Raw genomic sequence first — 20,090 nt, forward strand, 5'->3', positions numbered from 1 at the left:
TCTACAGTGCACATAGAGTATTACCCGTGACATGTTTATTAAAACAATAGAACTTTTTAATTTAGAAAATGTTTGAACAGAATCAACGCGATTTTGTCAGTAGCAAAAGTTTACAACGAAACTGAGATAATTGAAATACATTTCCGTTGGATTTCCTTGCAATTATTGATTCATATACGATAGTATTATTGATTCGTATACGATATCATTGCGGAAAATTTTATGAGAAATATGAATTTATTTTAAATAGCATTTCAACTTGTAATAAAAATACTTCCAACATTGACGTGATTTTATCACCGATGCGATCTAAGGGTTATACTGTATAAAACCTGTGTATTATATTTTTACCATTTTGTTACTAATTGAGATGGGGCCATAACTAAGCGCATTTCACCCAAATAAGTGAAGGATGAGTGTAGAAATGAGATGTTATTGTAGTGAGATTGGAGCTTTGTTACTGACTAAAACCAGTTTTTTTAATCCATAAACATTCATCTTATCTTCTATATGCTTAATAAAATAAACTAAAAAGGTAATTTAATGTTGGACTTCTCCTCCTAGGGATTAATTTTTATTCATAAAGCCAATGAATAAAAAAGGTTCTGTATTCATTGCTAAAGTTTACTTTCATAGATCTAGTGATGCTGACTTTATGTATAATGGTTTTAAATGTGATTTGTAACCAAACAGTTAATCCTTCTGTTGAAAGTTTAAACACAGTCAGAATGTATACAAAAGACGAAACTGTTTATGGAAATGAATTTGAAATAGGCTAGTAGCTTTTAATAATTAATTGTAACCCGATTGAGGTGGATAAGTCACTCTTTATGCCACAAAAATATATTAACAAATTTAGTTTGAAGGTTAACTAGGTAGGGTTTTGTTAGCCCAAATGTCTTTCACAAATATAATCTTTAAAAGGTATATAAGTTTATATTGCATTTCCCCTCAAAAACGAGTTTTTAAATCTATTAAAATTCCCATTGCGCACCGGTCCCTTCGAAATTCCTTATTCAAACCATGAACTGTGTAAAATGTGCACAATGAAACTTACCGAACAATCTGGTAGCATGTCATTGCAGCAGTGTAGGAACATGCAGCATAATCCTGCGAGTTCAGGCATTACCATAGCACTGACACCGGCCACCATAACTGCACCATACCACCACCATGGACCACCATAGGCACACCAACACTAACACTGCACTCTCAATATCTCCATCCAACCATTGAAGTTAATTTCAATTTCAGTACAAATCGGACGCTACAAACCAAGTGTGTAATGTGTATACAGTCTTCAGTTCCAAGATCAAACTGAATCATACCGATACTATTAATAAATTAACATTTCAAACCCATCAAATTACGACAACACCAATACCTAACTCTAGCAAAAAGAATATTGAAACTGGTTTTCCCGAACCGGTTTAGAGTGGAAAAACGAGAATTTCACTAATTAATTTCGTCGCCGATGTTTTAGCGACTTCACGTACAAACGAGCGACTGAAAAACAGAAAACAATGAGTGGAATGAAAATGGCTTTGACGGTGGTCGTGGTGGGGGGGGGGGGGGGGAGTATTTACAGATCGACTCAATGAAAGAGCCGAGTGCCAAATGTAAAAACAAAACAGGACTTGTGTTGCGAACATTTAGCTAAGCGACAGTAGATGGTGAAATTGAAACTTCGATCCATCAATATAAGATATTTTACATTTTGGGTTGAAACTAGCCAAAAAAAATCGTTTTCGAGTATCACGACTTGAATATTGTTAACGTCGAACTAGGTACCGGTACTTAGCAAAACAACTAAAATTTTGTTTATGGCAAAACTACGATTTATTTTATTTGTGTTACAGTAAAAGGGTGAACCCACGATTTTTTAAAATTTGTTATATTGTAAAAACACTTTGACTGGGAAAAGATAGCCAAACAAACTATTAATTAAATTAACACAATAAAAGGTGTATAATCTAGGTACTGTAAATCAAGAAACTAAACAATGCCATAGCGAAATGAATACGATTTTTCATATTGTTCTTGTAAACATAGTGCTTATGCGAAATCGCACTTACGCCCTATTTTAAAGACAAAATTTGAAAAACAGTATAATGTAAACGTACGTCGCACTTTGATGGGAATTTCAAACCAACCAAATTAAAATTTCCCAAGATCCAAGTTACAAGAAACCTTTTACGTCATCACACGTCACCATTTCACTCCACTATCACACATTCTCCTCACACACTGACAACAGGTGGACCGTTGCACGCGAGAATGAGCCTTGCTGCCGGCGACACACGGAGCACAATGGCTCGCCGCGACACTGCCCGGTCGCCGGGCTGAGGAAGACTGGTTGGATCGATGCTGTGGGCGAGATGCTGAGAGTTGCGCCGTACAACCTTCACCTTGCCTCAACCTACAACCACAACACTGCGTAACGCGTAACGCATAATGTGTAAACAATACTAGAATAATCAACGTAGGACTTGAGGTGGTTTTGTGATGAGAGATTAGATATCCTCCCCTAAGGAGACATATCAGTTTTTGAAAAACAATCCTTCCACAAGGAGCAGTTTTGATAAGTGATCCTTCCATTAAGAGAGCTACTAGTTAAGTTTTTTTATGAGCGATCGTTCCGTGATGAAAGCTACTAGATTTTGATGAGCGATCCTCCCGTGAGGAGAGCTACCAGTTTTTGATGAGCGATCCTTCCTTAAGAAAGAGCTACCAGTTTTTGATGAGCAATCCTTACATAAGGACAGCTACAAGTTTTTGATGAGCGATCCTTCCTTAAGAAAGAGCTACCAGTGCTAGCTCTCATCGAATGATTGTACTGAGTTGACAGCTTGCCAAGTTGTACAATTAATTTAGCATACTCACAAATGCATTTATTCCACACCGCTTTTAAAGATAAGATTCTCCAATTTCATCAGATTTTTCACCATTAAAAAACCTTCAAAAGTAAAAATGTTCAAAGCAGAAATTTTAAAAATCCGAGAGAACCTGTATCCAAGTAACCTTTTGCCGTTGTAGTCTGTATTATGAAACCTGTCTCCCGTCCTACCGTTTACCTGGTAACTAGCCAATAGGTTTGGGCCTGAGTCAGTTCCAGGTAGACAGAGGTTCAGAAGACTGGTTCCACCAAACAGACTATAGGCGGTGATCGCCTCTGCTTGTGGCTTGTTTTGGTTTTCGCAATGTCGTCCTTCGCGCTTATTTACTCCAAATTCCCGGGCATCTTGTTAACAAGCGACTTCCGCTGGCAACTTTGCGGTTAAGGACGACCGCTGTTCCTTGACTAAAGAACACCACACAGGTCTCACAGCACTGTGCGTGTAAAGATGCCAACCATAAAACTACCCATACTTGATGGTAACACAGTCATTACAATGACACATGATGAAAAAGCGGCATGTGATTGATATACATTTAAGAATCATTTATTTTATCCACAGGAAATTTAGTTAAATCTACTTCTTTTACAAACAAAGAATATTTTATGATAGTGAATAAAATCACAACGGACATAACGGAACACCCTTCCAAAAACATGCCGTATCCCTTATTTATCACAGGATCATCAAGAAACACGGATAATTTCGCATTAAAAAATACGTATAGCACACAAAGCACACTAATTCAAACCTAATTCTGTTTTATATCCATCCTTCAGAGCACCTTCATTATAACTATGTCACGGGGTGCTCTTTTGAAGGTATAAGGGAATAAGACTTCGCCTAAAACATTCTAGAAAAAGTCCAGAACATTCGACAGAAAGAAAAAATATTCTGGAAAGTTTGGAAACACTCCAGTCAGGGTAGAACGTTCCAGATAATTCACTCGAATGTTGGGGAATGTTAAGAAGCCATACACTCTCCTACAACAATTTCAAATAGCCTTTAACCTAGTTTGTGTGTGCACCACTACAGGCTATCAAATGAGAGTGGGCCACGCGTATCATCTAAATTGCGACCCATATTGTCAACAACCGTAATACGCGACAGTAGAGTTGTTCCCGTTAGGTTTTACAAGCCCCAGAAGTGCCATTAACCCGCCAGCCACCATGATAACACGACAGATGACATATGTTGTCCTCGAATGGACACAGTTTCAGACGTTTCGGACGTTTCACAAACTCTCTCCGTCATCAGGGCTAATGCGCCTCAGATTATCTTACAAGGTCTCGCGGCCGTTACGCAATTTTAACTGGAATTGTGAATTGCGCGAATTAAATTCGGGAGGGGGAAACACATGTTGACTCAATTTAAAATATTTTAACTATTTTACACATTTTAAACAGAGTTTTTACCGAACGGTTGTACAGTGCGTAAACATGATTATTTTTGTACTTCCATTCACGTATGCGAATAGACACAATCAGTATTTAATGAAATATAATTTTCTTTCCATTTTCAGGGGGATGTAATAATAGAAATAAGCTAATAATTAAACAAGTGAATTTTTACTCCAATTGTACTTACAACAAATTCTTGGCTGGTGCTTCCGGTAACCAATAGTATATAAGATACACCATTGAGATTCTTGTCATTCGCCTATTGGGTCTGATAATTGGAGTGCCCAATCGAAATCGATCACCTCTTACCATCTTTTTGTATTTACCGTCTCGTGAATGAACTGTAAGTGTAGATATATTATTACAAGTGTTATTTGACGTATTTTTGTGCTTTCTAAATGTTGCAAAGAATTACAGTACATATCTCATATTTATGCGGTACATTCCGGGAAGTATGGATGACGTCATTGATTGATTGTACATGACAGAAGAGAAGAGTGGTGAAGTCAGCACTCAAGTGCACTGACTGCCGATGACGCAGCAAAAACGTCCCTTCCTCTTCAGCAATACAATCCATTTCAGTTCAGTTTACAAATTCCAATTTTGTAAAAAAATATTTACCCGACGATACATGTTATTATTTTTACACTGTTGTATGCAATTAAATGTAATTTTTGGTTACTTAAAAAATGAACTACACTGATGGTACGATGAACAAATATCTAAAATTGAATAACAATAGGAACTAAAGGTTGCCCGTGGTCGAAAACTCGCCCAAAAATATGGATTGTACAAACTTCTCTATTTTCAATCCACGCTGTAAATAAAACATGTGATTGGAATTCCTTCCATTTGTTTAGATTTTCTGTTTATATTTCGTTGTTATTTCGTTACCAGCATAGCAACCAATAAGGCCGGCCCATGTTGATTTTTTAAAAATTAATTTTGTTGTGCTTATTTTTGAGTCTATTTAAATTTATAAAGGGATTCTGCATATCTACAGGCTTTAACAGTAGATTTCCCCTGCAATGCACACGAGCTGAGGAAAAATGTTTTTAAGAAACATATATGAAAACACTGAAACTTTAAGGGTTTCCAGGGCCCGCTTTAAAGTAAAGCCGTTATAAGAAAACATCTTAACTTTTCTTCTTATTTACCTGAGTATACCGAATTTCAGACTTTAAACTAGTTGGGAAAATGGAAAATTAGACAAACCAGTCAGGGGAGGCTTTCAATTTGATGTAGCAAACAATACTTCATTCAATTTTAATACATGGGCGAACAAAACAGATCTTACACCAAGTTATGTCAAAAATGTTTCCACATTAGTCCCAAGTAATCTTAATATTTCAACCGCTGATCTAAACTAGTAAACCAGAATTGATTCTCAAAATCCATAACCCTCCACACAGAAGCAATGAATGCTTTCTCTTAACACTTCCAAATGCACTTCAAGAGGTTGTAAACCGCCAAGTGTTGACTGTGTTGTAGGACGGTTAACTACTTTTACGAGGCGGCGACACTACAGTACTGAGGAAGTGGTGGGAGTGAGATCGTGATAGTACTGCGAATACGACACAAGGAGACTGCGACAAACAATCACACAAGAACGTGGTGAAAACATGGGCAAGAAATTATAGAAGAGACGTTTGGGTTCACGTGAGAACTATATTGTTGCAATGCTTATAAAGTTTCATTTAGTTGTTGGTGTATTTCGAATTTATATAATGTTTTTGTTTATCAGGTCTCCCTATAAAGATTTGCAGGTATGAACCTCATATAGATGTGCAACTTCCCTGAAACGAATTCCTACATTTTTTGTCCTAGGAAGATAGGCACGAGCCCGGAATTGTTTTTCACATTACTCCAGGCTAGACCTAGGAGTTACGGCATTATCACTTAATATCCATTGGTGATTTCGTGGGATTTGAACCCGGGACCCCAGAAACTGGAGTCCCGCGCTCTGCTCTAACCACTAGACCAGCTCGCTCCCCCATAGAGGAGACTAACTTTGTCTGCTAGCAACAATGACCACTGAAAGTTATGTTCAATTATAAACACCCCAATGAGTACGTAAAATTTTACTTGAAATCGTGTTAATTCATTCAAGTTAGATTTTAAATGGCTGTTCACTTATGTTTGAGACACGGGTTATAAGGTACGAAATACCTTGAATTATTGGTATTAAAGGCATTACATGTTGAGAATAGATTTTGAATTAGGAATAAATTGTTTAGTTCATTTTACGTTCTTTAAGACAACACTTTGAAACAATTATTTCACTGAAATGAATTGTCTACAACACTTCTAATTATCATGAGTCGTCACATCTTTTGTACTAATAATTAAAATAGTTCACACATAAACAGTGAGAAAATCATTTTCGTCGTACTAAAAATATCAGACAAAACAATTCAGCACATAGCACAAACGACGTTTTAATCTAAACCTCCTCCAGCCGAGATCTAGAGATCGTAGACGAATATCATTGCAAGTGAAAAGCAGACGTCTTTACACAGGAAACCGCGGCGAACACTGATTTAACTTATTTCACTCGAGCTTTACCCGCCATAACAAGAAAAGCTGGAGAATAGCGAGGGAAACCCATTATATTTGTCTCTTGATAATGTATAGCTATACCTGTCTCCGTTTTGATCAAAATCGGACCAAAATTACTCGTGATATCGATTCACAATAATATGCATAAATTTGAAAGAATAGTGTTTTTGGCCTAGCTCCTTCCCTGTAGGGAAATTCGTTAACCCTCTCGCAGAATCTTTTTACAGAGTTTAATTAGCTAAGAATGCATTCATTAACAATAATACCACTAAAACAAACATTATCTGTACAGAGTATTACGATTTGGAACATTACTGTAAATGAATTTCTAAAGGAAATATAAATACCCCCGCCGCAGCAAACCTGCCGACTAAGCGAATTTCCATTTGTCTGAATTGATTTTCAGATAAATATATTTTAATAACATTAGGTTTAACGAGTACCTAGGTTTGCTGCTACAAGGAAACTAATAAATTGTGTTTTTGAGTAAAATATTGATAGCTTAGTACAAAATAAATAAATTTGCCAAGTTTGATCAAAATATATCCATAAACAAGCAAACTACAACATTTGACAATATTCTCCATAAGAATAACACGGGAATTTTAAATTAACAATTTTTTTAATTTTCTCCGTTACTAATAATCGAACAAAAATACTTTTATATACTAAATTATTTGTTTTTTTAAGCTCTTTAAAAAGGTCTAAAGAGAAATCGGGAAATTTTGTGTTTTGAGGGTCAAAAGTGAGAAAAACCAATTTTTATCCCATAAAACCTCCCGTAAAGCCCCGTTCCCATGGTCCGATCGTGCTGGTTCGCGAACTCATTCAAGTTTATCCCGCCTTACACCTTTAAACCAAATTTCATCAAAATCGGACAAAAATTACTCAAGTTATCGCGTTCACGGACACATATATATATATATATATATAAATCTATATATATATATATATATACACATATATAAAAATTTGAACGAATGGTGTTTTTGGCCTCTGGGGACATCAAAATGAAAAAGTAAATCGGTCCCGGGTCTAGGTCTTAACGTGCCACCTACGGTAATAGCTACTTCCCTATAGGGAAATTCGCTAAAACTGTAATGTGATGATAGGAATTGAGGCACGTCCAAGTTGCCGCTGGCTACAGAGAAAAGGAAGAACCAAAGAGATGAAATCTCCCCTGAGAATACTTCAATACGTTAGTGAAACTTGGGGTAAAATATCACGAAACTTTACCTTCCCTGTAAAAGTTAGGTTAAAATGTATATAGAAAAGTGTATTTTAGTTCCTTAGAACCTCTTATAATCCAATGTAAAAAAATACTGTGTTTTAATCATATTTTTTGGCTGAATATGAACGAAGAGTGTAAATGGAGTGGGATTATTTGTATAGCTTTGTTACTGACTAAGAACAGCTGTTTCTTGACCATGACCATAAACGCCCAAATAATCTACGACAGCTGTGCCCAGTTTCGACATTTTGTCAAGCATATTTCAATGCGCATGGAACCATTCAAAGCATTCTCCATTTGTCGTGGGAATATGTTGTTGATGGATGATAGTTGGAGTGTTGGGCGTTGATTCGCGTAATTAGGGAGCATTTTTGTGCGATCGCAGCGTCATCGTCTTCCCGCCGTCATTAACTAGACGCCCACAATCATCCGTCAAGCATATATACATCGGTCTCTACATATCATGTTAAACTATACAAACAGCAAAGAAATGAACTTTCCATTTTTAAGTTTTAGCACAGATTCCACACACTCTCTTTGAGTTGCCTGTTTGTTTAGGAATGAAAATATTTTGTTCAATTGATCCAACGAAAGTGTATGCTGATGTAAAACAATGTTTTATTTTTAATAATTTTAAACAAGGGCAACTAAATTAATTGTAAACCATCGCAACTATGTCCCTATCTTTCATAGCACGAGGAGCTAAAACTACCTCAATGGTAATTTAGGTAATAGGCTTCCACGGTCAAAGCAGATTGTCAAATCTAGGTCTCCGGGTGATGACCGTGTCGTTGAATAAGCTAAACTAGAGGCCGACGTTTCGGAACGCACAGCCATCCATCTTCAGGGCCAACTACTCAACTGACAGTACAGCACTTCAATAGTTAGCACATGCTGAGGGGTTTATTAAACGGTGTCCAACAACTGATTCACATGGGTGTCTGCTACAGCATTCAAAGGCAATGATACACAAAAGGCGCTGCCTCCCTTTTACTGAATTACATGATCTTCTATAGCATGATTAAAATTGTAGCTCGCAAGCAATCAACTATGGTCTGAATGATCACATTCGGTCTTTCAATGGACACTGATGTGGTGTCTAGTAGTCGCTGGTGTCTAGGGCAAAGTCCATCACCTCATCCTCACCCTAATTTCCTGCAACGCTCAAGGTGGAGTAGACCCTGGGAAATTTGCAATAGGAATTCCGCACAGTGCTCGCCGCTCAGGTTGGTTTTTTTGACACAACATACTAGAAATGAAAGTGCTCAGTCATCCCATAAGCAATTTTCCTTCGTACCTAACTTCTCTGTGGTAAGATTGAATATAACTCTCCATTTTCCTGAGAATGGACATTAGTTTGAAGCCCGTGTGAGACAAGTAACAGTTAAGACTTCCAGTCACAAGACAAGTTCCATCAAACAGGCTATAAGGGTTGATTGTGTGATAGTTTGATCCTGCAAACGCCTGTACAATTCTTGGCCAGCTTGTTAATAATTCTTTTGAAACAACCACCAAAGGTTCTATGTAATACTACAGCTATCACCAAATTCGTCAGCTAAATTTCATACAACCACAATACGACGGCTAGTTCAATACCCGACCAAGACCAAACATGGTCGTCGTCGATTACGGTGCGACGGGAGGCAAGATAGCAATGACCGACGGTCATTTAAACATTCCTGAGTGTCTCCGCGACAAAAACCGCGAACTTGGTACAACAGGGGGGAGGGAGAGGGGGGTCAATCATAGTGGTTATTGGTCAATGATCACTACTGTCTGTTGTATTACTGTACAAGCTACAGCAGCTCGAGCAATACTACCATTCACTTTACACACTGAAGTATACACCTATCTATATTGAAAATCGGTAGCATATTATTATTATTATTATTATTATTATTATTTTGAGTGAACCACTCACAGTGTTCTTAAATTTAATTTTGTCCCTACTTCCCTATAAAATACTGTCCCATCAAAATCGGACAATGTTTACGGTTTGTGAGCTATAAACAAAAAACAAAGTAGAGTAGATCCCAAAATCCAAAAACCGTAAACATTGTCCGATTTTGATGGGACAAAAACGGAAATGTTTGTTAAATCGACGTTATTACTGTAAAAGACTAAATTTATACATCGGTTTTTAACTTTGTTAATGACAATTATGGAAATAGAGCGTTCACGGAAGTGTCACTAATCGGATTATAAAGGGTCGGGCGGGACCGGCCGATAATGACCCTGCCCGTCCGTCTGGGCTGCCTCAACTTAGGGTGGCGAGACCTATAATTTTTTTACCATGTCATTAAACGATGCTATAATGTACAATAAGTTGTCATATCAGTTTGACTTGGTAGAAAAGTTGGCGAATAAAACACTCAGCACACTTCGCCAGTAGCTATATTAATGAACTACGCACAGTAAAATTTTATTGTAAAACTAGCAACAACCTAAAAATGGGAATCTTCAAAGCATTTAACCGATTTAAACACTTAATACGGCGGTTTTCCTTTTCATCAAATGATCTGATAACTTTCTCGTCAAAACTTTCTCCTTATGCAGAGACAAAAACGAGAATATTCCAAGAATGGAGCTTGAGGCATGCGGTGAACTTGCATGATCCGCATAACGTTACAGTAGCGATTTACCTTCAGCGTAGATTTCAAACATAAAATGTGCATCATACGTTCGTGGAATTTTAACACAAAAAGAATCGATACACATTAAAACCCTAAGCGTTCATAAAATTTTTCTACACCAGATCCGCTATTCAAAGAAAGTATAACGATTTTTCTATAAGTGTTGAAATGAAAAATGTTTAATTGTTTAAAATTTTAACCTAGATAAATTAGTTGATTTTTTTAGAAAACATCGCACGTTGGGAACGTATTTGAAGGTGGGCATGAATTCAAGGTGAGTTTTTACAATGGAGTGAGATTACCCTGGTAGCTATGTTACTAAGATCAGCTGTTTCTTTTCAACCAAGATCGTGTGCTATTGTAGAATTACAACTAACGAACTACTGGATAAATTGTTTCTTCAATATAACAAAAAATAGAGTCTTTCCACTTTGAAAGTACTTTTAACACGAATATTAAAAATTTAAGTCAAAAACATCATTCAAATCCAGTAGGCCTACTTTCACACAGTAATACAGAAACGAAAACTGCTTCAAAACTTACCTTCACATAAGCTCATAAGCTCACTATAAAAATGTTGTATGTCAAAAACATAATAAAATAACACATAACGATGTATCTATTTTTTACCTCATCATAACTTTCCACACTAGAACTCATTGTTAAAGAACAACAAAAGAAAGAACGCAATTCGTGTGCAAGACATACAGAGCATTGGCCAATATTGACGCAGATTTGTTCGGCCACTTTTCACCTCTGCTCTCGCCAACAATGTGCCGTGGTGCCGTTTGTTTTCCCGCCATATTTCACGCTGTCAATTCTCCCGGGAAGGCCGCGAGATTTCTCAGCTGACTTCTGGAAAGTGACTTGTGGTATTGTGTATTGTGTGTGATATTACAGTAAACATCTCAGACATAAATTCAGATACCCTTTAAATCATTTTGGAATTTATGAATAATAATTTGTTTGGGGCCATAGACAATCATACAGATCATAAGCGTAAAAAGTGTTTGATTTGAGAGCAAGGGCAACCCTTCATTTTTAGGCACTATGTGTACAAATGAAACAAGAACTAAATAGCATATTCTATGAACAACGTAAACATGCCTTAACATAATAATACCTCCGCCGCAGTAAACCTGCAGACTAAGCAAATTTCCATTTGTCTGAATTGATTTTCATTAAATATATTTAAATAACATAAGGTTTAACGAGTAGTAGGTTTGCTGCTACAAAGAAACTAATAAAGTGTGTTTTTTAGTAAAATATTAATAGCTTAGTATAAAATAATTAAATTTGCTAAAAATATATCCATAAACAAGCAAACTACAACATTTTACAATATTCTCCATAAGAATAACATGGAAATTTTTAATTAAAATTTTGTTTAATTTTCTCCGATACCAACAACTGAACAAAAATACTTTTATATACTAAATTATTGGTTTTTTAAGCTCTTTAAAGTGGTCTAAAGAAAAATTGGGAAATTTTGTGTTTTGAGAGTCAAAAGTGAGAAAAACCAATTTTTACAACATAAAACCCCCCGTAAAACCCCGTTCCCATGGTCCGATCGTGCTGGTTCGCGAACTCATTCAAGTTTATCCCGCTTTACACCTTTAAACCAAATTTCATCAAAATCGGACAAAAATTACTCAAGTTATCGCGTTCACGGACACACATATATATATATATATATATATAAATCTCTCTCTATATGTATATATATATATATATATATACATATATACAAATTTTAACTAATGGTGTTTTTGGCCTCTGGGGACATCAAAATGAAAAAGTAAATCGGTCCCGGGCCTAGGTCTTACCATGCTACCTACGGTAATAGCTACTTCCCTATAGGGAAATTCGCTAATAATGAAAATCTGTCTAGTGATTTGATACTATGTGTCCTGTGAAAGTTATCTTTGGAAAAGAGTACACTTGTATTTGAGACGTTCAGTAAAGAGGACTCGTTAAAATTCGTAGTAATTTTGGCTCTATCACAACCTAGCATATTTGATTCATTTTTTGTCTATTATTATGGTCGTGGAGGTAAAAATAACAAACTGGAATTCACAGCAAATTAAACACCTCCGAAACCTTTTGTTTTGTAACCTGAGTGTATTAGTAACTAGACATCACCTTAGAATCGTTACACGAATTACTTACATCAACATATATCACAATAATACATGATGATATAGTATGTTGTGTGTTGGGGAGCGAGCTGGTCCAGTGGCAAAGCGGAGACTTTGGTCCCTAAGGTCCCGGGTTCAATCAACGCCAATCACCAAAGGATTTCATCGAAGAGATAACTCGATCCACTTCCGCGACCACTTCTAGCCTAGGTCTAGTTTGACAGTTTCTGGTACAGTCGATGCTGCCCTGATACATCTGGACCGTATCACCGCATCACCGGAAGTACGGGTAGGGTCGAGACGTCACCCTGACAGTGATATCACTAGTTTCCGGTTATCACCAATCAGCTGTGATTGCTGTGTGTGTGATGGTCGCCGCCATCCCAGCTGTCGACACTGTTTCATCTCGACACCACAACACAACCCCCCCCCCGGTGACAGCTTCAATAAGAACTTCACATTTATGTTGAAACTGAGCTCATATGTCACAACAGTCAGTAATGTTCACGGAGATTAAAGTGTGTATTATAGAACCTGTCTCCTGGGACTAGCCATAGTACCACCAGGTAGATGAAGACAGATTCAATCACTCAGACTATAGTTTTCGATTTCTAGCAACCGGGCCCTTTGTTTGACGTTCATTTTTGGAACTGGCTAATCTCTCAAACCTTGAATATTATTTGGTAATTTTTTTTTCAAAGTTAATCGTACGTGATGAAAAGTCAAAAGGTAGGGTTGTAATTTCAGCTGGCATCTACCGATGTAAATTCAAGTAAATTACTGTGTCACAAACTCCGTTATAAACTTAATAAACCATAAAATTATCGGATGAAAATTACTGCTAAGTATCATAAACGTTGGTATAAAGTCATTTTATTTGGTCGTTTGTATAGCATATAATACTTACGATACTGTGCGAGCTGAGCAAAAATGATTACCTGAAACAAAATAGTACAATTAATAAAACTAATAAATTTCCCACTATTGGAAACTATACTGTCTCACCAAAGAAAAATACTGCTGGTAACAAAAATACATGTAAACCTCTTTACAGTCTATACAACTACATAATGCTGTAATCTGTTATATAATTAAGCACATAACCGCTTTCTCATTAGCTTGTCAACAACCCTTATCATGGGTAAGAGGTGGGTGGTAACTATGATATTTTATGGGGAACAAACACTTAAATTGCAATAAATTTTGAGCCGTAAATCATACAGCATTGGTGGGTGTAAGGTTTCATTTAAAGACAAAAAGACCACAACATACTAGGTTTTAACAAAAATTGTACGAGTTATTTACATAAAAATCTGATTTTCAATTTTTTAAGGAGTTCAGGGGAAATCACCATTAAAAATTAAACTTTCAAAAAAAAAAAAAGAGAAAAAACCCCTGACACAAAATTAATAAAATCGGACCACATGTAGCTTTGTACACATTGACACAGAGACATCACTTCAAAAACCACTTTTTTGGGTTTAGGGGCCAAAACGGATATTTCCACTGAAAGGTCAAACTCCATTATTTTGACGAAAATAATACTTTCTCCATATACTATGTATAGGAGGAGAAAATGAAAATTGTTCCAGACCAAGAGACAAGAGTTGAAGAATATTACCGCATTGGATGCTGACAAAATTATAGATTTTTAATGTCCCCATCCTAGAACGTTAGATCCTAGCCCGGTATATACAGTAATATGATAGTAGCACGATGGCAGGCTATGACAAGAGTTTGGTAGTATGAATCTATTGATGTGAAATGCTTGAAACCACAACTCTCTAGAACGGAATTTACCATACTAAAAACCGTTTAGCAATCGAATATTCCATTACATAAACCCGTTATAGCTCGAAAATACCCCCACCGCAGCAAACCTACAGACTAAGTGAATTTGCATTTGCCTAATTGGATTTACACTAAAAGGTCTCCTTAAAAATATCACATGTATTCCCTATTTAAAGCGCATTAATTTAACGAGTACTCTAGGTTTGCTGCAAAAGGGAGGGTAAAAAAGTTTTTTTTTTTTGCAAAATGCTAATAGTTTAGTATGAAATAAATGCATTTTCAACTGTGATCAAAATATGCTCATAAACAAGTAAACAACGACAGTTTACTTATTCTCCATAAAACATGGGAAATTTATATTTACATTTTTTTGGAATTTTCTCCGTAACCATTAGGCGCATAAATAACGCTTTAATATACTACATTATTTGTTTTTAAGCTCTACAAAATGGAAAGAAATTGCTAAATTTTATGTTTTAAGGATAAAAAATTAGAACACCCAATTTTTACCCCATAAAACCCCTATAAACCTCCGTTTTCATGGTCCGATCTTGCTTGTTCACGAACTCGTTTCAATTAATGTACACGTTTATACCAAATTGCATTAAAATCGGATCATTTTTGCTCGTCGTGCTAACGAACTTATACAAACAAATCTGTATTTTTTAAGCCGAAATAGATAGAAATATTCTGTTTGTGGCATCGATCCTTAACAAGTGTTCCGCAATTTTTTACGTTAGACATGACCTAGGACAGTCCTAGACTCCTCGTCCACACATCCCAACAACGCCGACAGGGACATTAAACGACACATGATAAACTGTACTTTCTCCGCCAAGTTGCGAAAGTACACGAGAGGATAGTTAAACTTTCCCGATGACAAGGTTACGTGTGACTTTCACGGTCATCGTCCTGTCCAAGGTGTGTACGGTCATTGTCACTGGCCACTGTCCACTGGCCACTGAGCAGCGCGTTGTGATAGGATATTATGTTGCTGTGTGATACGGGGTTGGCGGTTGAATATTCCAAGGCATTCCTGAAATATACAAATCGCGTTACCATCGTTGTAACTACCTATGTAGGTGTAAAATTGGCTAAGGTGTAATCGGCAAGCATCAATCTACAAGTAGAAAAGGACCCGTGCGCAAATCGGACATATTAAAACGGTTCAAAATCTATCTCCGAGTCATAACGAATGCAATAGGCTACCTTTGAAAGGCGACTATACAGGGTGTCCCGGAACTCTCTACCAATATTTTAGGGCATTGTTCCTGGGTAAGAAACATATCTAAATATCATATTTAAATTGTCCGGAAGTCCTTAGTTATTCAGATAGCCGTCATTTTGTTTTTTTCACTTATTAATTTTTTTCTGAAAATTGGTTAAACATACGAAGTTGAAACTTTGCACAAACATTTATGACAACTAGACAAAGCTACAAAAAAATTATGACGATTTTTCAAATTCATAAAACAAAATGGCGGCTGTTTAAAATTTTGTTTCTTAAATTACTCGAAAACCGTTGATTTTACAAAAATTTTACAAGAATAACTTTTTTAAGGCAATTTTATTACAAATCGATCGACACCTTAATCTTTAAGATCGGACGAGTATTAACTGAGATATGGCAGTTTTAGTGATACGTGACCGCTTTCAGCATGCGCTGCAACTAATATCCGGCGGTCACGTATCACTAAAACTGCCATATCTCAGTTAATACTCGTCCGATCTTAAAGATTAAGGTGTCGATCGATTTGTAATAAAATTGCCTTAAAAAAGTCATTCTTGTAAAATTTTTGTGAAATCGACGGTTTTCGAGTAATTTAAGAAACAAAATTTTAAACAGCCGCCATTTTGTTTTATGAATTTGAAAAATCGTCATAATTTTTTTGTAGCTTTGTCTAGTTGTCATAAATGTTTGTGCAAAGTTTCAACTTCGTATGTTTAACCAATTTTCAGAAAAAAATTAATAAGTGAAAAAAACAAAATGGCGGCTATCCGAGTAACTAAGGACTTCCGGACAATTTAAATATGATATTTAGATATGTTTCTTACCCAGGAACAATGCCCTAAAATATTGGTAGTGAGTTCCGGGACACCCTGTATAGCTGAAAAATATAGACGAATAGAACTAAGATGAATCCACGCCAATTTTTGGTTGCGTTGTCAAGCAATTTACAGGGTGGGGCAGGGAAATCGTGTCGTAACACTTCGGCCCAAGTAACACTTCGGCCCAGTAACATTTCGGCCCGAAACCCTCAGATGTGGCCTACGGTCCAACTCTCTACCTGCCCACTAGTAACACTTCGTCCCAACAAAATATTTTACAGGTTAGGTTAGGTTAGGTTAGGTTAGGTTAGGTAAGATTCCACCGATTCTCCGTCATGTGAGGTCAGAGGTTGCAAGGGGTGACGGTTGGGCGACATTCCACCAGAGGGTGGTTGCAAAGTATACAGGTCATGTACCTCTTACTACCTGAACTGCGTTCCTCAACCCTTGTCAATTTTTCGTCGGGCCGAAATGTTACTCCATTAGCTTATTTAATCATCTGTAAAAGCGAGTGGGACGAAGTGTTACTGTTTTTCTAAGAAATTTGAGTTTGGCCGAAATGTTACTGGGCCGAAGTGTTACTACATCAGGGAAATATCCCTACTTTTAAGATGGCACTGTGAGTAGTGGGGGTGTGCTGGAGGAATGGGGTTAGGCTCAAATGAAGCTTTTGTTTTGGGAATTTCTAAAGATATCACTAACAGTAGTAGATATGGCTTGTTCGAGTGAGCAATGTGCTTTTGCACTCGAGATGTATTTTTTTTCAAAAATCAGTCTATTGTTGCTGTGCAGCTACGATTGGCTGTCGGGTTATCGGGTGGCCTGTCGCAAAGCTGTTACAATTTGGTGTGGGTGAATTACTTTCGTGTATGCGGTGGTGTATTGCGAAGGATATTTGGAGCCCAAAGAACCGTCCGGAGTCCTGAAAACATTGACCTTGTCAGAAGATCGATTTTGCAGTCTCCTCAAAGTTCTGCTTGTAAGCATGCATCCGCGCTGGCGTTGTCTAATCGTACTGTGCCTCGTATTCTCCATGAGGACCTACACCTCCACCTATACAAGAGGGTATTTGCTCATGAACTCACACAACGGGACTGGCAACAACGAATGCAGGCATGTGAAATCTTAATTGCGGGACTACCTCATGCTGATCGGGTTTTGTTTAGTGACGAGGCACACTTCCATATTCCTGGAGCGGGTAAATAAGCAGAATGTGCTCTATTGGAGTGATGCTAAGCCTAGGGTAGTTCAAGGGAAGACCCTAGATGCCTTGAAGGATGCAATTCACCTTGAATGTTGCCTCTTTCCACAAAACATGCTTCACAAAGTTATTATGAACTCCAGAACCAGAATACAGCAATGCATTTAAGATTAGGGACACCACTTGCAGGATATGCTGTTTAAAACCAAGTAAAGTTATATTAAAATAAACTCCCAGATGTAACCTTTTAATATCAATAAAAAGTTTGGTTCTAACATTTTTGGTTGTCTTTTAATTTACCTTTAAAATTAGGGATACTTCCCTGCCCCACCCTGTACATTACTAACCAAAATAATACAATGGTAGATGACACACTATGTTTTAATACGATATCTGAGAAACCAATAAGAGCGAAAAAGTAATATACAACTATATATTAACTAAATTATATATTTTGTTTTCTAAATAGTAAAAATGCTTGGGGGTAAACCCAACTCATGCCTTAAAGGAAAATAATATAGTGGTTTAATATGTTTTACAATCAATACTACGGGTACTAAAGGTTGTCCAATAAGAAAATTTACGATCAGTGGAGACGAGAAAATAATTGAGGATTTTTTCTAGTCATTTATATGCAAATGTATAACATATTTGAGATTATCGATTAAAAGAAGTTAGGAAAATAATAACCATTAATTCAAAATTGCTAAGTTACCATGTTATACACCTGAGGTAGTATCAACGATTCCATTACTGAGACTAATTCTAACACTTTTTACAACAGCAAATATCGAAAAGAGTGGAAATTGTATAAAGAATTGAGGCAGCCAATAACAAAGAAAACCAATATTTACACTGCAGTAAAAGTAAGGTTATGGACGCGATTCCTAAACTTTCAGGTATTGCAACTTATTACCCACGTATAACTTCTGTAAGTCTTGCACAAATTAACACAGAACAGAAAATTAAATATTAAAAATCTAATGGTCAGCGTAGGCTTATATAATCACAATTATGTTATAACACTAAATTAACATAGAGTTGCGTAGAAACTGTTAATATTTTGTTACTAATTACTATTCTTGAGTTCGGTTGATTATTTGTGGACAAAATACCAAGACGAATTCTTATTAGAACCTTAAAACTAAAGTAAACTACTAACATTGATACAACACACTACACGGTATAAATAAACTAATGCGAGCGACGCAGTAGTTTTAAACGAAACAGCTTCTGTATCTGAATTGCATCTCGCATCAGTCAGGCGCTACAAGAATCCGCAATACTTTCACCAGATACAAACGATCACTGTCAACCATTCATAACCATGGTATAATCGACATACTACATGCATGATAACCATACGCAAACTTATACATTGATTGCATCTACATAATCACACTTGTAGACTGGTACTCGTATAATACAATAGGTAACAGTTTATGTATAGCTTCTGCAAGATAATGCATGTATTTTCACGCTTGCAGACTAAAATTAAATTGTCTACACGTTCTCTGGCAAATACAAATTTCCATTTAAAAATATACTGATTTGTACATTTATGACACAATACATGAATTCTACAAAACTTATGATTTTATTAACTGTTCACAAAACTTGACGAATCACTAGCATATCAAATTGCAGTTATATTAAGGCCAATTAAAGCCTCTATTCATTAACTGAGGAACGGAACCGTTCACGTAGTCATTTAACTAACACGGGCAACCTATGCAATTAATTGTATTTGATCTACATGTCTACAGCAAGTGATCTTACGGTTTAAATACTTCGAACACTAAGGAGTACTAATTTAATACTGCATACAGCGATTTATATTGCAGTCTTTCACCACTGCGATGGTTTAATGCTATTCAATGCTTTGGGCTGTTTCGTTGCCCACAGATGATAGGGAGAGCCTACTGAAAAGGCTCGTTTTCAGCACTGTATTCTTGTGCAAGGGCGCGATCCAGTAACGTAAATAAATGAATTAAATATACGTATAAATGAAGTTGCAATTCTGAACATGACAAATTGACCAGATGCTACGACGGTTCGTTTTGTCAAGTACTTGAAACAGTAATTAACCTCTTGACATACACTACCGCAGTTCTTTCATGAGAGTTGCATTTCCATCTGGCCTCTGAACCTGCGGGTTTAGTGAAGTGTAACATCCACAATCTAAAAGCTT

The 20,090-nt window shown here is 36.6% G+C and overlaps 1 protein-coding gene across 4 annotated transcripts in view; it reads right to left on the reverse strand.

Annotated features, from left to right (window-relative positions):
- The window catches only part of LOC128983900 (GTPase-activating protein CdGAPr), a 131,993-nt gene that overhangs the window by 46,737 nt on the left and 65,166 nt on the right, over nt 1-20,090 (reverse strand). The window contains exons 1-2 of one of the 4 annotated variants that reach the window (XM_054403158.1): nt 2,154-2,306; nt 1,058-1,317 (exon numbers count right to left, since the gene is read on the reverse strand). The exons of the other annotated variants lie outside the window; for them this stretch is intronic. Coding sequence (XP_054259133.1) covers nt 1,058-1,153 — 96 coding nt within the window. The 5' untranslated portion in view covers nt 1,154-1,317; nt 2,154-2,306. Of the gene's footprint in view, nt 1-1,057; nt 1,318-2,153; nt 2,307-20,090 lie in introns of those variants that run through there. 4 annotated transcript variants of the gene reach the window in all.

Source organism: Macrosteles quadrilineatus, unplaced genomic scaffold, assembly GCF_028750875.1.
Source record: "Macrosteles quadrilineatus isolate MER2022 unplaced genomic scaffold, UCM_ALF_1.0 Scaffold_2__2_contigs__length_208266976, whole genome shotgun sequence".
Taxonomy (NCBI): Eukaryota; Metazoa; Arthropoda; class Insecta; order Hemiptera; family Cicadellidae; genus Macrosteles; species Macrosteles quadrilineatus.